Here is an 18,470-nt window from a genome sequence, read left to right as displayed (position 1 = left end):
CTCCTTCAGAGTCAGAACTATAAGCTCTTTTGAAAGAAAGTCAATTTAATAAATGGAAACTATAGTAACTAAGTACCATTTATTGAGTTCTTATCCTGTGTGTTTACTCTATGTCAGGCATCTACCAAGCATTCTATATACATTATCTCATTTAAATCTCTCAGTGCTATGTTAATATAATCTGCATTCACAGATACAAAAACTGAGGGTAGAAAAGTTGAGTAAATTTTCCAAGTTTATAAAGCTAGGAGTTCCTGGGGCTGACTTTTTTTGTTTGTTTGTTTGTTTGTTTGTTTTTGGTCATGGTTTGTCTGATCTCATTGCTTGTGTTCTATATAATAAAAATATTAAAAGCAAAATTTCTGAGTATGAGTCCTGATGAGTTTTTAATGAGTTTATATGAATAATATGTAATTACCTTAGTGCATCCATTTTATGGAGAGCATTCCTTTTTTTAACCTTTTAAAAAATATAAAATAATTGAGGCTTCAAAAGAAGTTGCAAAAATAGTGGAGTCCTCATGTACACTTTACTCAGAATTCCATGATGATATATTTCATAACCTAGATATTATAAAATTTAGCAAGTTGATATTAGTCTAGTATAACTGAAGTATAGACCTTATTCAAACCATTTCTTTAAACACTATAGAGAAGTGTTTCTTTTTTTAAAAGTCATTTTAATAAGTCTTTCTAATGCATGTTATGGAGACAGATTTTACTCAGACCCCCTTAAGGATTTTTACCAACAAAATTGCATATCTGAATTTATTTGTGTTTAACTGAGTTATTTTATGAAGAACATTGAAATGAAATCTTCAGAGGAAAAATTTCTTGTGAAGTTTATAAACTTCACTCATAGACTCATTCAAAGTAGTCTTAAGATGTTTGAAACAATATTATTTTCTTTTGTCCTACATTATAATATAAATTTATGTCTGAGTTAAGTTACTCTTCATTGTTGCTCTGCTTCAGTTGACTTTGGGGGAGACTAATGAACAATATGTTGGATTTTTTGGACTTCAGAAAAGTCAAGAGAAGTTATACTTTGATTTATACTTAGATTTAAAGAAATTGGCTTTTTCTGATTATAAATATTAATTAGAGGTCTTACTGTGAATCATGTAAGCATGACCATGTGTTCTTTGAAGTTAAGTGGTTACTTGATCAATCCTATGTAAAAGTTTTAGATTTTATCCAGGGCATTGCAAGATTTTCAACAGAGCAGGGACAAGGTCCAATTCATGTTGTAATCTGGTTCATCCTATGTGGAGAGTTTACTGTTGGTGAGGACAAGGCAGAAACAGATAGACTATTAGGACAGTGCACTAACATTACAAGTGACACATGCTGGTGGCCTGGTTTAGGGTGGTAGTGAAGAGGATGGACTGGAGAAGTACGTGTTGAAGACAGAGGAAACATGAGCTGCTGATGGGTTGGGTCAAAGAAAAAGAGAAGAATCAGAGATTACTGTAAAACTTTTCACCTGAGCAACTGGGTGAGGACTGCTCTGGTTTACTGAGAAGTTAGAACTGGGAGAAAAGTAGTTTTATGGAGAACCTTCTTCAGAAGGTCTCATATTTTTTCTTATTCCTTTTCTCATTTACTTTGTAAAGAAAGACAGTGTAGAGAGCCTTATCCAGTCCCTTTGTCCTGTCATTTTCTGTTTCTTCTGTTCTGTACTAACTCACTCTGGTATTTATAAGGAAATAACTCTGAACTAAACAGCAAATCATTTGTCACCTCAACCTTGCCCCAGGACCCCGGCCTTCCACACTGACATCATTGCTGCCATCATCTACCCTGCCATCTCCTGCATCAGATTCGTGATGGTATACTTTGGCTGTACTTTGGGTACTTCTTGTTCTCCTTTCTGATACATTCCCACTACACACACGAGTGTCCATAATGATTCTTTTTACGAGGCTCCCTAAATACTTGATAAGTAAAATAAGGAGGTACTCAGTACTCTTGAATCATGTCTTGCCTTGACACTCCCTGCTTATCCTGAAAATCTACCACATGATTTTAATAATAATATGCTTCTTGGTGACTGTTCCTAAGCTACTTAAGGCATCTCTGTCCTTCCTCCAAGTAGCTTCTACAGGAGCAGGAAAATATTGTTTTTTTATGGATTGTTTCTATTATTTAGCAGCTAGTACACAGCAGAACACAAAAAAGACTTCTAATAAATGCCTGCTACCTTGAATGGATGTATCTTTTCTGGAAATCAGAACTCATTGACCTCTTGATTCAGTGGTATGACATCTAATAAATAAGAATCTCACATTTGTTTTTAAAAACCACTATAATTTACTTTGCTCATTGCTCAAACTTCACTACTCTACTATAACAATTTTGTTCAAGCAATATTACAATATTGAGTTGGCGGCCTTATTCATTTGTTGGCAGGTGTTCGGGATCACGTATGTAGCCTCCAAAAGAAGATGGTTCTGTCTGGTCTGGTGAACTAGTAGGTTCTAGTCTCAGATTGGCTATTGTCTCCATGCTGAGAAAAGGCACCTGAGGTAGGAACACAGTATGGAAGCAGTATGCTATGATGAAAATGAGCTTGAATTTTGAGGGAAGGCAGAACTGTAATAATTCTAACTGTGCAATTAGCTAAATGTGTAATTTTGAGCAAACTGCTCTTTCTGACCCTCAAGTTCTTATTCTGTGATACAAGAATAAAATGCCTGGCTAATAGAGTAGTTAGAAGGATTAAGTGAATTAATGTATATAAAGTCACAAAGTAAGCCTTAAGACATGCTAGTGATTGTGGTTATATTAAAAATACGTAAAAGTAGCCTTTCTCAATCCATTTGGGAAATTGTGGGAGGCCCTTCACCAACCTCTCTTATTCCTTTTTCTTTTTTTTTTTTTTAAAGATTTTATTTATTTGACAGACAGAGATCACAAGTAGACAGAGAGGCAGGCGGAGAGAGAGGGAAGCAGGCTCCCTGCCGAGCATAGAGCCTGATGCGGGACTCGATCCCAGGACTGAGATCATGACCTGAGCCGAAGGCAGCGGCTTAACCCACTGAGCCACCCAGGCGCCCGCCAACCTCTCTTATTTCTATATTTTGACCTCATTTGCATCTATGGAAGATTTCTACATTCTGTAGGAGACGAGTAAACCAGACCTGTCAGACTTTTCCTAGCTTTACCACCTGAAGGTGAATTTTTCTCTCTCCTTAGTTTCAATTCAAAAGTCCGGGCAACTGGGGCGCCTGGGTGGCTCAGTTGTCTCCCTTCTGTTCAGGTCATGATCATGGGATCCCAGGATCGAGCCCCACATCGAGCTCCCTGCTCAGTGGGGATGTGGCTTCTCCTTTTGCCCCTCTCCCCTCTCTGCTCAGGCTCTCTTTCTCAAATAAATAAAAATAAAATCCTTAAAAAATAAAAAAGAAAAGAAAAGATGTGGTGGATTTTGTGGAAAGAAAGGAGAAAGGAGGCCATGTAGATGAATAGCTGACACTTATGATAACTCTTCTTATTATCATCATCAGTGCTGACATCGCTACAGCCATTCCCTTTCTTCAGTACCTCCCATAGTCCAATGCAGGCTGAGGATCTACAGTACCTTTTGATGGCACTGAAAAAAATGAAAAAAAGTTTAAACTGAAGTTTAAAAACAAACCTTTGGTGTTGGTAGAATTTGGAAATCTATGGCTATCCCTATTCCTGGGAAGAAAACATCTTGGCATCCAGACACTCTGAGCCTGTGGTCAGATGCAGCCATCATCATTAAGACCTCCCCAACGTTTAGTTAACAAATCCATTTAAGTGGCCGGTGTTTATATATGGATGTCTTGTGCATGGTTGTAAAAACTTTTTGAATCAAATTGGAAAGCATACATTTTTCCCCTTTTTTGTAATTATGTTCTTTTGACCAAAAGTATTGTATTTTCTCAGAACTAGATAAAATGTTAGTGCCAAAATAAAGAAAACTGTGCTGACATCTTGTTTATATATTTTTAAAGGTTTTCTTTCAGGAGATTTTGCAATGATTATTCATAGTTTCCTCTCTTTTCATATGGTTTTCATTTAGGTCCAGTTATGTAGCAAACAGCTCTTTTAATTTTTTTGTTTATTTATTGTTTTAGGTGTGTTTTGCTCAGAACAAAAAGGTCTATCCTCTCCCCTGTAGCTATAAGACTCTCACTAGTATTAAGCAGACAGCTGGGCTTCAAGCAGTTCTGAAGGTAGGATTTCTTGAAATGGTTGAAGGGTAACCAAATAATAGAAGCCTGTGAGTGGAAAATGTAGATGTTGCAATTGAAGAAAACTGGTACTTGACCGACAGAACCATCTAAATTCTTGATAACAGGGGCCATGATTTTCTTTGAAGTTACCACTATTGCTGTGTGGACACAGAGGTGAAAGGGGCCATATTCCTTTGCCATATGTATATGGTCTTTGTGACATATGGATTCCCAAGGCTTCAGGAGCATAGGGGAGAGATTAATTTTCATGAGCCTGCAAGGTTTCAGAAGCCTTAATGGAAAAAGTCAACTTAATTTCATTTGTATTTTTCATATAAAACTTGGGCTAATGACTTTAATAGTTCTTCTTTCTTTTTGTCAAGAACATTGCTATGAGCTATAGGTAGAAATATTTTTATTGAATATTTTTATTGAATATAACAATATCAAAGTTGAATAGCCACAGAAAGCAAGAGTACAAAATCATTTGCAAGGCAGTAGTATCTATGTTGTCAAAATTGAATGGAACAGAGGTGGGGATTGGGTATTCCATGGGGAAGAGACTGCCATGGGAAGACTTCTTAAAGGCAAAGGAACTTTAGTCAGTTTTTAAGAATGAGTGGAGTGAAGGGCAGAGTAAGGACAATGATATTTTAAGTGATGGGTGAGAAGCACATAGCTATTTCTTGGGAGAGTGAGCAGATTCATCTGGTTGGAGCAGAAACCTTATTTAAGGAAGTTAGGGAATGAGGTTTCATTCATTTTAGTTTACATTAGATTTCACTCTTTGAGTTGTACATTCTGTCAGTTTTGGTATGATGACATACATCCATCTTATCATATCATATACTGCCTTGTTTGCAGTCCTCAAAAATTACAAGCTGGTAGCTGCATCATTGTTTGAACTGTATGACAGTGTGCCAGGAGATGGACCCATCATTTCTAGTGTCCCTCTGCTTCTGAGCAGGTTTAGTTTTATATACACCAGAATTCCTATACAGCGAAGTAAAAGAAGCCATCTCTGTGAGCACATGGGATAGATACAATGTAGAATAACCAAGGTCGAAAAGAATTTTTTGTTTTTTATCTCTTTCTCAATCCCTAAATTGCTACCTACTTTCTGTTGTTTGAATAGTAAAGTTAATATGAAGAACTAGATAGTAGTGTAAACAAATGTGGTAATGTTTAATTTACTTTTGGGTCTACCCATTTTTTTTTTTTTTTTTGTACAACACTAAAGAACGTGGACTTCATTCTAAAAAAAAATAAAAGTCTGGGACAGGCAAGTCGGGTGGGCTCTATCTTTTACCAACGTTGTACATGCCTCCTCCTAGTGTAGACAAAAGTCTGTTCATAAGTACAAGTAGCAGCTGTAACCAGGACCTTCGGCGTGGAGGATGGAGCCAGTCCCAGTAGGACCAGCTGGGGATGGTTGTCCATGCAGACTCTGGCCCCATCAAAGTGTGCCTTGCAGGAGGGAATATGGGGCAGGCCTCCTAAGACACAGATGGAGGGGCCCTGGCAGCCCACCCAACACTGAGCCAGAGGCTCTTTTGCCTAGGTGGAGTTATCTGGAAGTCCCAAGGAGCCCTCATCATGCCCCATGGGCTGTCTCTGGGAAAAAGATATCATGTCAGCACTGTACTCTGTCCTGCAGAGACCACACTGTGGCCACTAGTCTGGGGTTCTCTGTATATCTCAAAGCCTCTGCCCTAAAAATCCCCTATGACCACAAGAAATGAGTTTTAACTGATTTAATAAGAAACTTTTCAAAACATTATAGTGCCTATCATCTGAAGAAATTTATTCAGCAGTACTGATAATAATAAAAAGATTATCCAGATGATACCTAACATGAAGGAAAGGATCAGTTTCATTTGTACTGCTAATTGACTTTGGTGTGCCTTTATATTCATAACCTTATTTTCTTTTTAAATAAGTATTTTTTCTTACTGTGATGTATTATCTGTTAAGTTAGAAAATTTAGATTTAAGTGAAAATCACTAATAAACTCACCATCCATAGGTGGGCTAATATTTTACTGTGCATCCTTCCTGTCTTCCATTTTCTCTGTGTGCATTGTTTTTATTTAAAAAACAAATTGGGCATATTGCTTTATATCCTGGTTTTTTCAATCCGCACATCATGAACACAATGTCTTGTAATTTGTGCTCTGCTACAATGCACTTTTTAAATGACTATATGGTATTCCATTTTATGGTTCAGAGACTTTTCATAGTTTTGTGGATTATCTTGATATCATTCTGAGATGTGGGGGTATTGGGTCTTTTAAGATTTTATTAATTTATTTGAGAGAGAGAGTACAAGTGGAGGGGTTGGGCAGAGGGAAAGGGAAAAGCAGACTCCCCGCTGAGAGCAGAGCCCAATGCAGAACTGGATCCCAGGACCCTGAAATCACAACCTGAGCCAAAATCAGATGCCTAACCGACTGAGCCACCTAGGCACCCTGGTATTGCTTTTTTTACCATTTAGCTTGGGAAGGACTATGAGTCAGACAGGTGAGGCAATATTATTTGGTGGAAAGAACCCGGACTTAATCAAACTTCACTTGTCCTAATCCAACCTCTGGCTCCATTCAATGATCTAGTGTTAAACTTTGTTATTTCATCTCTTTGAGTTTAGTTACTTTACCTTTAAAAACTAGCAATTGCTTTAATATTTTGTATGTAGGATGTCACTACAAATGAGGAACATAGGTAAGACTAAATTCTTTCATTAAAATTATAGCAATTGACAGCAGTCTTTTTTTCTGTGACTCTCCCTCTCCATCTAAGCTCAGGTGTACAGACATGAATTAGTTATCTTTGGTTCATAGTAGACTTATACCATTGACCCACAAACAATCCCCTGTAATTTATTTGAGGGGTTTTTTTTTGATGTTACTATTATATAGAAACCTGTATATTTCCTCTCCCTTGGAGTAAACTCTTTAAGGATGTCTAGTAGTCAAAATCTAAGTTGCCATTTTAAAAAATGCAAATGACATATGTTTTATTTACCATTGTGCCTCTAGCATCTACTATAGTGTCTGGTGCTTACCAGTTGTTCAATCAATAAATGTTTCATGATTGAATAGCCTTCACATGGACTTGTTCCCTGGGTGAATATTTATGGATAGAGGAGAATCTCTTGTCAAAGCTTGCTAAAATGTGGACATTAGCAAAAGAGGCAGGTTATTAAAATAGACTTATGCTATTGAAGTTGGTAATGACTGTAAATGAAGAATAAAGCAGACATATTCACTAGGAAAGTCTAGGTGGCAGTGAAAGACCGAACAGAAGTTTTATTAAATTTGAGTTAAAAAATGAAAAGGAACAAAACCATCATTGTTTCATATTGTGGTAGAAACAGTGTTTGGAACATAGGACACTCAAGAAATGCATCCCGTTAGTGCCTACAGTAACACGGGGTTGTCAGAAGGAAGCTTCAATACTGGCATTTTTCAGATGAAGATGAGAAATTCAGCAAGGTGATTTCTTAAGTTCACATAGCTGGTAAGTGACATCTCTAGGATCCACATTATATCTGTCTGACCATGAAGAAGGTAGGAGCCTTAATACATGATGATAAATTGCCCCCAAAATGGCATACAGTTCTTCAGAAAATGTGAGAAAAGATTTCTTCTGAACCACCTTTACTTTTCAAACTGTTTCCCAATTAGGGAGAAAGATGCCTTTTCTAAGAAACCATGTGTAGTTGGCATATAGTAAACTCTGGAACTTTTACTCTTTGTCTTGTACTTAGGGCTACAGAATCTCTTTGCAATCCTTGTGATGTATACACATAAGCCAGACCATTGACTCCTTGAGCATTAAACTTTTCACAAAAGCCTTTTTTCTCTGTCTTGACTTGTTATCTCTAAGTCAATCTGGTGGGAGTTGGGGGTTGCAGTGGATTTCCTTTTCTCTTTGGAGTTAGTAGGTGTTCTGTGTTGCACGGCCAGTAGACTTAATGACATTTTTGTGCTGTTACAGAATTATAGTACAGGACACAGTGGATTGGCGACCCCATGACAAAATCGTCCTTAGCTCCTCTTCTTATGAACCTCATGAAGCAGAGGTCCTCACTGTGAAAGAAGCTCAGGCTCACCATATTAAGATCCATGAACGGCTCAAACACCGGCATGTTGGTAAGACTTTGGTTTGTTGGGAAAGGGAAATGGTTGAGCCAGAAAGAATGTGTTCAGCAACCTTCCTGGGGATCTTGTGTCCAGTGGCCATTCAGAGGGAATGGATAATATCTTGCTGCTCCCTAAACTCATCCTAGAAGTCTTTACCTGTATACCTTCATTAATTGTACTGCCTAACTTTTAAATTATACTGAGATGAGAAGGAATTTTTGTTTAGTTTTTGCTTTTTACATATAAGGGCAAGTCTAGAAGCAAGCAGAAAGGTTAAGTATCTTGTTCAAGATCACTTTCATCACTAAGCCACAATAAACCTCATGGGAGCTGAATTTCCAGTTCATTCCTTGGCACACTGAATCATGAAATCACTTTGAATTTGGCAGTTATTGTAAATAATGGCTTCTTTTTCCATCCTCAGGAATGTGTCCTTCCTCACACTTTATGTACTATTACTACTATTAAAAAAAAAGAAAGATAAAAAGCCAAATACCTTTTTCACAAAAAAAGTGTGAATATTTTTATACACTATACACAGTTCAAGTATGTTGCACATAAATTATAAATAACCAGGACTTTCCTGGTTCAGTCCAATAAATATATTTAATCTAAGAACTCTAACTAATAAGTAATAAAACATGGAAATGGAGTAGGGAATATCTTTTTGTTTTGATATGGGAGAGGAACATACATGTATTCAACAGGATTATGTTTAAAAGTTGTTTCTAAGTCATAATTCCAAGGATGATTTCTTTTTTAAAAAGTGGAGGAGAAAGGAGAACTCTCCAGCAGTCCTTGCTCGTAGGATATGAGGCGTGGTGTAAACAGAGGGCAGTGAATCAGATCAGCAGGGCGCTCCATTCCTGCCCCTGAGGAGGCTTCTTCAGGCAGGGCTGAGCTTAAGACCGGGTCCATCCTGAGAGGGCACTGCCACTGCTCTTTGTCGCTTTACTCCTGTACATTGCTACTTTAGCTCTGTCACCACCTTAGTCGGTCTGGGATACTTCACTCTCATCAGAGAGGTCCACGGACAACATACAGCCCAACACTCAAGTCTCACGTCTATGAATTTAAGAAAAGACGTTGGGGACCCCACTAATTGGACAGGTGTGCCCTGACTTCCTTGTCCCAGTACCCACAGTTATTAAGGAGAAATGAATTCTTGCTCAAACACTCTCACTCTGATCCCAAAGAGAGATATGTGAACGAGCTTTTCATTTCTCAGCTGACATTTGTGGAGAATGCCCGAGGAAAAGCAACCTTAATGTTGGTAGGACTTCCGAGGGGAGAGGAGTGTTTTCATTTGTCAGGTTCTCTGGGTCCCCAGCTGGCAATTTCCGAAATAGGTTTTTAAGGTTTTGGCTTTTTTTTTTTTTTTCCTTGCCCAATTCCTATTGCCCTAGGAAGCGTCCATGTCATGGAGGATGGCCGATCCATTCGTTTGGCTGCAGAGGTTGGACTTTTGACCCGAAATATACAAATCCAGCCTGATATATCATGCAGGGTGAGACTACTTGTGGGGTCTTTCAGAAAGTCCAGCAGTGAGGAATTTTCAGGTAAATGGAATTTGAAGTTGCTAACTATTACCCATTGGAGCCTATTCATATGGGACACTCAGAAATTCCAACTGTGAGAATTTTCATATATAAAACAAAACATTCAAATTAGATGGCTCCTTTGTGCTCTGAGAAGCTATGAATTTTGAGTTCTAATCTGTGCTTAATTATCAGTGTGATGTTAAAATAATATACTAGCGATCAGCACATATGCACATTTTTACCTCAAAGAAAACATCTTCAGCAGATGTGAAATTTCCTCTGCTTTGAAATTATAGATGATTTAATGACCACTTGAATTTTATCTCTTTCCTGAATTTCTATTACTCTTTCCCAGTAGCATGCTATATCTGATGGCAGGCCTCAGCTCATGCTATAAATTAATGGCATAAATTTAAATAAAAATGATTTCTATATTCTAGACTGCTTTAAGGATCAGTTCAGTCTTTCTCATTTCTTTCAAGCTTTAACTCTTTTGGAATGCTGCAACATTATTTGATTAGGAACTTGTTCTTAAACTTGTATTCCTTAAATAGTATTCCAAAATTATCTCCTGGTCAGATATATTTGGGTAAGGATATCACTGTAGCTCCATCTTAGAAAGTCACTGAGTACGTGAATCTAATAAAGGCTCTGAGAAGGCCTGGAATAAAGGATCTAACTACTTCCCAAATATATTGAGAATGAAACACTTTTTGTTGGCACATCTGTTCTACCAGTATGGTAAAGGGCAGTATTCCTACCGAACTTAAATAAAAAGTTCAGGATTTCTGGCCCATGGAACAAGCTCTCTTTCCATAGGCTCTGTGTCCCACAGTTCCTCAACAGAAGTGACTTTGTTCCTTCCCTCTTCCCAAAAGACATTTGCCAGTATCTTGAGAAATTTTGCTTGTCACAGTTTGGGGGAGTATCTGGCATCTAGTAGGAAGATGCTAAAGAACCTACACTACATCCTGCAATCCTACAATGCAAGGACAGCCTCCCACAGGAAAGGATTCTCTGGTCCGAAATGTCAGTAGTGTTGAGATTGAGAAGCCATGCTTTAGAACACTGAGACACAGGCTGAGTCCTGTTCTTCTGGAAACAAGACAGGGCCTTTTTTAACCAAAAACTGCAGTCCGCACTAGAACACCATCACAGGATAGAAGGCCAGTTTAGACCGGGCCAGATTGTCATGATCCCAAACTTCTGATATTGTTGATCCAGGATTCTTAAATCATCCCAGGGGAAGGGATGTTCTAGAACAGGATTAATGCCGATTTTTTAAAAAAATAACATATAATATATTATTTCTTTCAGGGGTACAGGTCTTACACAATTTACAGTGCTCACCACAACACATACCCAGTGTCTATCACCCAGCCACCCCATCCCTCCTACCCCCCTCCCCTCCAGCAGCCCTTTTTGTTTCCTGAGATTAAGAGTCTCTTATGGTTTGTCTCCCTCTCTTATTTCATCCTGTTTCGTTTTTTCCTCCATTCCCCTATGATCCTCTGTCTTGTTTATCAAATTCATCGTATCAGTGAGATCATATGATAATTGTCTTTCTCTGACTGACTTATTTCCCTTAGCATAATACCCTCTAGTTCCATCCACATCATTGCAAATGGCAAGATTTCACTTTTTGTTGGCTGCATATATATATATATATATATATATATATATATATATATATCTCACAACTTTTTAATCAATTCATCTGTTGATGGACATCTAGGCTTTTTCCATATTTTGGCTATTGTCGACATTGCTGCTATAAACATTGGGGTGGAGGTACCCCTTTGGATCATTACATTTGTATCTTTGGGGTAAATAGCCAGTAGTGCAATTGTTGGGTCATAGGGTAGCTCTGTTTTCAACTTTTTGAGGAATCTCCATACTGTTTTCCAGAGTGGCTGCACCAGCTTGCATATTATTTCCTCTTCTCCTGCTGGGTTTAGGCTTTATTTGCTGTTCTTTCTCCAGCTTCTTTAGGTATAGGGTTGATTGTGTATTTGAGACCTTTCTTGTTTCTTCAGAAAGCCTTGTATTGCTATATGCTTTCCTCTTAGGACCACATTTGCTACATCCCCTAAAGTTTGAACAGTTTTCATTTTCATTTGTTTCCATGAATTTTTTCAATCATTCTTTAATTTCCTTCTTGGCCCATTCATTCTTTAGTAGGATGCTCTTTAGCCTCCTGTATTTTAGTTCTTTCCAACTTTCCTCTTGTGATTGAGTTCTAGTTTCAAAGCATTGTGGTCCGAAAATATTCAGGGAATGATCCCTGTCTTTTGGTACCAGTTGAGACCTGATTTGTGACCCAGGATGTGATCTATTCTGGAGAACGTTCCATGTGCACTAGAGAGAAGATTGTGTATTCTGTTGCTTTGAGATGGAATGTTCTGAATATGTGTGTGATGTCCATCTGGTCCAGTGTATCATTTAAAACATTTATTTCCTTGTTGATCTTTTGCTTAGATAATTTGTCCATTTCAGTGAAGGGGGTGTTAAAGTCCCCTACTATTATTGTATTATTGTCGATGTGTTTCTTTGATTTTGTTATTAACTGGTTTATATAATTGGCTGCTCCCATGTTAGGGGCATAGATATTTAAAATTGTTAGATCTTCTTCTTGGATAGACCCTTTAAATATGATAAAGTATCCTTCCTCATCTTTTATTGTAGTTTTTGGCTCAAAATCTAACTTATCTGATATAAGGATTGCCATCCCAGCTTTCTTTTGATGTCCATCAGCATGGTGAATTGTTTTCCACCCCCTCACTTTGAATCTGCAGGTGTCTTTGGGTCTAAAATGAGTCTCTGGCCAATAGCATATCGATGGGTCTTATTCTTTTATCCATTCTGATACCCTGTGTCTTTTGATTGGAGCATTTATCCCATTTACACTCAGAGTAACTACTGAAAATATGAATTTAGTGCCATTGTATTGCCTGTAAGGTGACTGTTACTGTATATTGTCTCTGTTCCTTTCTGGTCTACATTACTTTTAGGCTCTCTCTTTGCTTAGAGGACCCCTATCAATATTTCCTGTAGGGCTGGTTTGGTGTTCTCAAATTCTTTTAGTTTTTATTTGTCCTAGAAGCTTTTTATCTCTCCATCTATTTTCAATGACAGCCTAGCTGAATATAGTATTCTTGGCTGCATATTTTTCTCATTTAGTGCTCTGAATTTATCATGGCAGTCCTTTCTGGCCTGCCAGGTCTCTGTGGATAGGTCTTCTGCCAGTCTAATGTTTCTACCATTGGAGGTTACAATCCTCTTGTCCCGAGCTGCTTTCAGGATTTTCTCTTTGTTTCTGAGACTTGTGTTACTATTAGATGACAGGATGTTGACCTATTTTTATTGATTTTGAGGGGGTTTCTCTATGCCTCCTGGATTTTGAAGCCTGTTTTCTCCCCCAAATTGGGGAAGTTCTCCACTTTAATTTGCTCCAATATACCTTCTGCCTGTCTCTCTTTCTTCTTCTTCTGGGATCCCAATTGCTCTAATATTGTTTCATCTTATGGTATCACTTCTCTCTTGAATTCTCCCCTCATGGTCCAGTATTTGTTTATTTCTCTTTTTCTCAGCTTCTTTATTCTCCATTGTTTGGTCTTCTATTTCTCAATACTCTCTTCTGCCTCATTTATCCTGGCAGTAAGAGCCTCCATTTTTTATTGTACCTTATTAATAGCCTTTTTGATTTTGACTTGGTTAGATTTTAGTTCTTTTTTTTTGGCAGAAAGGGACTCTCTAGTATCTTCTATGCTTTTTTTCCAAGCCCAGCTAACATCTTTATAATCGTCATTCTGAACTCTAGTTCTGACATCTTACTAATGTGCCTATTGATTAGGTCCCTGGCAGTCAGTTCTGCATCTTGTTCTTTTTTTTTTTTTTTTTTTTAGATTTTTTCCATTTTGTCATTTTGTCCAGATAAGAGTAGATGAATGAGAGAACAAAAGTGCCAAAAGGGTAGCAACAAACCCAGAAAAATATACACTAAACAAATCAGAAGAGACCCAAAACTGGGGGGGAAAAGAAAGGGAAAAAAAAGAATATGATAAAGCTGATGAATAGAACAGAGCCATACACCAAATTTTGGGTGTATTTTGGCCTGTTAGAAGAAACTGTATCCCAAAATTTTAAAGAAGGAAAAGCATATATATATACAAAAATTAAGGTTAAATACAACAAAGGGATAGAATATGATTGTAAAAATGAAAATTAAAAAAAGATCTTAAAAGGAATTGATAAGATGTTGGTTGAAAAAGGAAAAAAAAATTCAAAAAAATGGAAAAAGAAAAAAATAAAGAAAATAAAAAAAATTCAACTTTGAAAGACTGAAGAATCATGGGGAAAAAAGCCATGAATTCTATGTGCTGTATTCCCCTAGCACTAGAGTTTTACATTCTCATTGACTGGTAAACTTGGTCTTGGCTGGATGTTCTTGCTGATCTTCTTGAGGAGGGGATTGTTTTGGTGATTCTCAAATGTCTTTGCCTGAGGAAGACTACCCATCCCTTGCCAGGGGCCAGGGTCAGTAATCTGCTTGGGTTTGCTCTTGGTAGCTTTTGTTCCCTGAAAGTTCTCTGTGCAGCTTTGGAGGATGGGAATGAAAATGGCGGCCTCCCAATCTCCAGCCCTGGAGGAGCTGAGAGCTCAGGGCCTCGCTCCTCAGTGAGCCCTCAGAAAAAAGCAGTCAATCATTCCTCTCTCCCTGGTTTTCCAGCCATACTCTGAGCTCACTTGACCTGTGACCGAGCATTTCTCTCTCTGGGACATGGTCCCATTTGGGGCCTCCAAACCCAATAGATTGTTGCAGTGCACTCCTGTGCTGTTCCTCCTGGGGGAAGAAGGGGAGTCTCCTCAGATCTGCCACTTGTTGGCTCCTGTTCAAAGAGTAGAGGCCCAACTCTGCCACAGAATATGGTTTGTGACACCCTGAGCTGAGAGCCTGCTTCTTGGCTCTATCTTTGCAACCAGCTTCCCCTCTCTGATACTTGGGAGATCTGCCACACTCAGGCACTGCTGGTCTTTCTGTGACCCCGACGGTCCTGAGACCACACTGTCCCAGTGATGGTTCCACTCCTCGCTTAGCCACTGGAGCAATGTCCCTCAGTGGAGCAGTCTTCTAAAAGTTCTGATTTTATGCTCTGCCGCTCTATCACTTGCTGGTAGCTGGCCCCTCCCCCCACAGTCTATCTTTCCATATATCACCTTGGATTCACTTCTCCATATGTCCTACCTTCCAGAAAGTAGTTGCTTTTCTGTTCATAGAATTGGTTCTATTCTTTTCTTTGATCTCCTGTTGAGTTTGTAAGTGTTCAGAATGGTTTGATAACTATCTAGCTGAATTCCTAGGAGCAAACAAAATTTAGGTCTCCTACTCCTCTGCCATCTTGCCAGCAATCTAATGCCAATTTTCATGCCTATTTTATCTCATGTAATCCTATTATCTTCATGAGAGAGACATTTTATAGATGAAGAAGCAGAGTCTGTAATAAAATTGTCTGCTTATGTTGAAACTCACTTATGAGCTTGTGAACAACTTAAGGGTAAGGTTGGATTTTTCATCACTGTTTTTCTAGTATAATAACTCCTAGTATTAAGTGCTCCATAAATGGGAATGAAGAAAGTGAAGAGTAAGAAAAGTCATCCAGCTAGAAAGTGGCAGAGGTAACGTTCAAATTCAGCTGTGATCATGAAGCCCTTGTTAAATAATCTGCTGATTTTTGTTAAAATAGGCTTTTGTTAAAAGCCCTTGTTAAATAATCTGCTAATCATCTTTGATTTATAGAAGAGTTTCAAATATAGTATGGAGAGTTCCTGTATACCTTTTGCCCAGGCTACCCTGTTATTAATATCTGACATATCTGTTACATTTGTCAAAACCAAAAAGATAATATTGGTGCCTTACTCTTAACTAAATTCATGATATTATTCAGATTCTACCAGTTTTTCCACTAATGCCCCTTTCTGTTCTAGAATTTAATCCAGTTTCCCATACTAAATTAAGAAGCCTCGCAATTTTCTGCAAATATACTCTAGAGCCTGGATGGGGTGGAATCAGCAGGTGCAGGTCAAGAATGCTGGCTATGGGTGCTGAATAAGTATAGGGTAGAAAATCAAGCCAGGAGTTACAATTCCTACATTCATTCATTCATTCCTTCATTTATAAAAAGATTTTATTTATTCATTTGACAGAGAGAGACACAGAGAGAGGGAACACAAGCAGGGGAAGTGGGAGAGGGAGAAGCAGGCTTCCTGCTGAGCAGGTAGCCTGATGTGAGGCATCAGGCTTACCTGAGCCGAAGGCAGATGCTTGACTAACTGAGCCACCCAAGTGCCCCCATTCCTACTTTTAAATTGGAGGCCCCAATCATTCTTTTTTGACCAATAACATCCAACAATTTTTACTTAGAATTGTGATTTTCAAAAGGAGAAATTAAATAGTAGTCATGAACGTAATTGTTGTTTAATTCTTCACTTAAATGCTCAAGACATTTTAAGTATTTACTGTTGATTGGCTTTCAGCCGCTAGTTAATATGCACATGAGTAAAAAGTTCTTGAATGATTTAAAACTATGAATTATAGCCATGTAAGTATAAGGCATTAAAAAGCCCCACAAATTAAAATAATACTGATACATTACCTTGACTGAGATTCTAGAACCACTTTCTGTTCTACAAAATAAGCTACTTATGTGTGGAATCTAGCATTTGGTGTGGCCTTTGGGTCACAGTCCTATGGAGAAAGGTTCAACAGCCCTTTCAGCTGTGTGCTATTGGTGAGGGAACTGTCAAAAATGTTGTCACCAGATAGAATTTTTGAATGTTTTATCATTCAGTGAATATTTCTACACCATCTACCAGTGCCTCCTTAATAGGTGTCATTTGAGAAATTTAGATGTATTGGAATCCTGTCATCTGGTTACAAAGGAAGACACACATGGTCTTTTTTTTAAATAAGATTTATTTATTTTATAGAGAGAAAGAACATGAATGGGGGGAGGGGCAGAGGGAGAGGAACAGGGAGAGAATCTGAAGTAGACTCCCCACTGAGCATGGAGCCCCAACATGGGGCTCGATCCCGGGAAGCCAGACCATGACCTGAGCCAAAGTCCACAGTAAGTGGCCTAACTGACTGAGTCACCCACGTACCCCCAAAAGACATACATCCTCTTTCTTTCTTTCTTTTTTTTTTTTAAGGCTTTATTTATTTATTTGTCAGAGAGAGAGATAGAGAGAGAACACAAGCAAGGGGGAGGGGTAAAGGGAGAAGCAGGCTCCTCACTTGGCAAGAAGCCCTCTGCAGAACTTGATCCTAAGACCCCGAGATCATGATCTGAACTGAAAGCAGATGCTCAGCAGACTAAGCTGCCAAGGCATCCCACATACATTATCTTTCACTTCATCTGTCCTCCAGGCCATGGTAGCCCAGTGTTAGTTTCTTCTCTGTTAGTTTCTTCTCTGTGAAAAGGGAGTTGGGAAGGTGGAGGGTTTAGGCTGAACTCTTTCGAACTTTAAATACTATTACTGAGTAATAGTATGAGTATGAGTAATAGTTATGAGAAATAACTTTATAGTTCACCATTGGCAGTATCTTTAGAAAAAGAAAGAAAAAAGGGACAACTGGCTGGCTCAGTCAGTTAAGCGTCCACCTTTTGGTTTTAGTCGCAGGTTGTGTTCTCAGGGTCCTGGGATCGAGCCCCACACAGGCTTCGAGCTCAGCAAGGGCTCTATTTCTGACTCTCTCTCTCCCTGTCCCTCCAGCTTGTGCGCTCTCTCTCAAGTAAATAAATAAATTTAAAAAAAAGAAAGAAAGAAAAGAAAGAAGCAACATGAGGGATAAAGTTGTGACCTACATAGCTAAGGGCACATAACTAATTCCTGGCACATTAGCTGTAGCCCAGTTGACTGAATGCCAATGCAAAACTGCTCCTGTATCCCACCACATCTCCCATTCCCCACAGTATGCCTCCATGGGGGTTAATTGTACATCATCTGCATGCATTTGTCTACATCCTTGTGTAGTATGTTACTGAAACCTTCTCTATCTCAGTTTCCTTATCTGTAAAATGGGGATATAATTGTACCTACCTCATAGAATTTTTGTGAAGTTAAGAGTTTATATATATATACACACACACCATATATACACAAGCACACATGCACTATTGAGATATGACTTAGAACAGTGCCTGGTGCCTAATGAGTGCTATGTGAAAAGTAGGTGCTAAAGTTATTAATTCACCTCATTTTTTCCTATAATTGTGTTCTTATCTATTTTACTGAGAGTATATACATTGACATATTAGTGCTCATTATATTTTTAAATCAATCTAATTTTAAATCAATCTAGTGGCTGTAGTTCATACTGTATTTTTGAAGGATCTACTTAAATTAGTACAAATAAATTCCTTGGTAAAACTAAATAATTCACTATCCTCTCCTGATGTAGAAGGTGTAGAGAAGCTTTTTATTGTGAAAATGAGGCAAGGACCACAGTGTGGCTGGGATACAAAAAATGAAAAGATTTTATGGGGTCTTTAAAATGATTTAAAAATATGTTTTATATGATTGA

At 38.2% G+C, this 18,470-nt stretch overlaps 1 protein-coding gene across 1 annotated transcript in view; it reads left to right on the top strand.

Annotated features, from left to right (window-relative positions):
• The window catches only part of PKHD1 (PKHD1 ciliary IPT domain containing fibrocystin/polyductin), a 442,956-nt gene that overhangs the window by 299,591 nt on the left and 124,895 nt on the right, over positions 1-18,470 (top strand). Inside the window, exons 54-55 of the mRNA XM_080805609.1 lie at positions 8,200-8,354; positions 9,752-9,904. Coding sequence (XP_080661735.1) covers positions 8,200-8,354; positions 9,752-9,904 — 308 coding nt within the window. The remainder of the gene's footprint in view (positions 1-8,199; positions 8,355-9,751; positions 9,905-18,470) is intronic.

This window comes from Martes martes (genome assembly GCF_963455335.1).
Source record: "Martes martes genome assembly, chromosome: 6".
NCBI classification, from domain to species: domain Eukaryota; kingdom Metazoa; phylum Chordata; class Mammalia; order Carnivora; family Mustelidae; genus Martes; species Martes martes.
This window is presented reverse-complemented; position numbering and strand designations above follow the sequence as displayed.